At 20.8% G+C, this 867-nt stretch overlaps 1 protein-coding gene across 1 annotated transcript; it reads right to left on the bottom strand.

Annotated features, from left to right (window-relative positions):
- Window positions 1-18: 18 nt before the first annotated feature.
- On the bottom strand, window positions 19-815 carry LOC126910135 (zinc finger protein 2-like). The gene is made up of 2 exons (XM_050692521.1): window positions 532-815; window positions 19-232 (listed from the first exon to the last, which is right to left on the bottom strand). The coding sequence occupies exons 1-2, from the start codon at window positions 733-735 to the stop codon at window positions 41-43; spliced, it is 396 nt and encodes a 131-aa protein (XP_050548478.1). The 5' UTR covers window positions 736-815; the 3' UTR covers window positions 19-40.
- Between the last annotated feature and the right edge of the window lie 52 nt (window positions 816-867).

The following is an 867-nucleotide window of genomic DNA, read 5'->3' as shown; positions in this document are numbered from 1 at the left end:
TGTTTTTAAACTATTTAATCTTATTTTAAGTTAATTTCTATTACCTGTCTTTACTTTCATGTAATCTTTTTGTATGCCTATTAAGCAGTTGAGTTGTTGTAAACTCTTTATCACATCCTACAGAAGGACATTTAAACATTGAAAATGGATGTTCTTGTTTTCTATGTACAAGTAAAGATTTTTTTTGTTTAAATACTGATTTACATATATCACAGTGAAATCCTAATGTATCCTAAAATTATAATTATTTTGTAGTATATAAAGAGAAACACAAGAAATATATTATCTATAGAAACTAATAAAGTCTTAAAGTATTCATATTAAATACAAGAATAGTTCTTCAAAATTCAATATTTAACTATAAACAGAAAATTTATAAAAATTAAGTATCATTAAAAATTTATAAAGGAAGAATGACAGAAAATTTCCTTTTGATTATACTTTTATGAATTGTGGTTTATACAATTATAATTATGTAAATTGACCAAACATCTATAATATATTGTTTATACTATATAGAATTATAATAACCTGATCTGGATGAACTTTCATATGATATGTCAAGTATTGTTGAGTAGAAAATCGTTTATTACACACTAAACATTCATATGTTGCATCTTGATGTGATTTCATATGAAAATTAAATTTTCCTTTGGTTGCAAACCCTTTATTACAAATACTGCAGTTATACAAGTAATCACCTTTGAATAAACAAAAATTTATTAATTTACACATAAAATAAAAATTTAATAATTGCACTTTTTTTTAACAAATTTTTAATATTGATACAAATCAAATTTTAGCTTTGCTAAAATTAAGAATAAATTTTATAGTTAATTAATTATAAATATAGTAAAATAAAGTTTA

The sequence above is a fragment of the Daktulosphaira vitifoliae genome, unplaced genomic scaffold, assembly GCF_025091365.1.
Source record: "Daktulosphaira vitifoliae isolate Bord-2020 unplaced genomic scaffold, ASM2509136v1 Scaffold_4855, whole genome shotgun sequence".
Classification (NCBI taxonomy): Eukaryota; Metazoa; Arthropoda; class Insecta; order Hemiptera; family Phylloxeridae; genus Daktulosphaira; species Daktulosphaira vitifoliae.
This window is presented reverse-complemented; position numbering and strand designations above follow the sequence as displayed.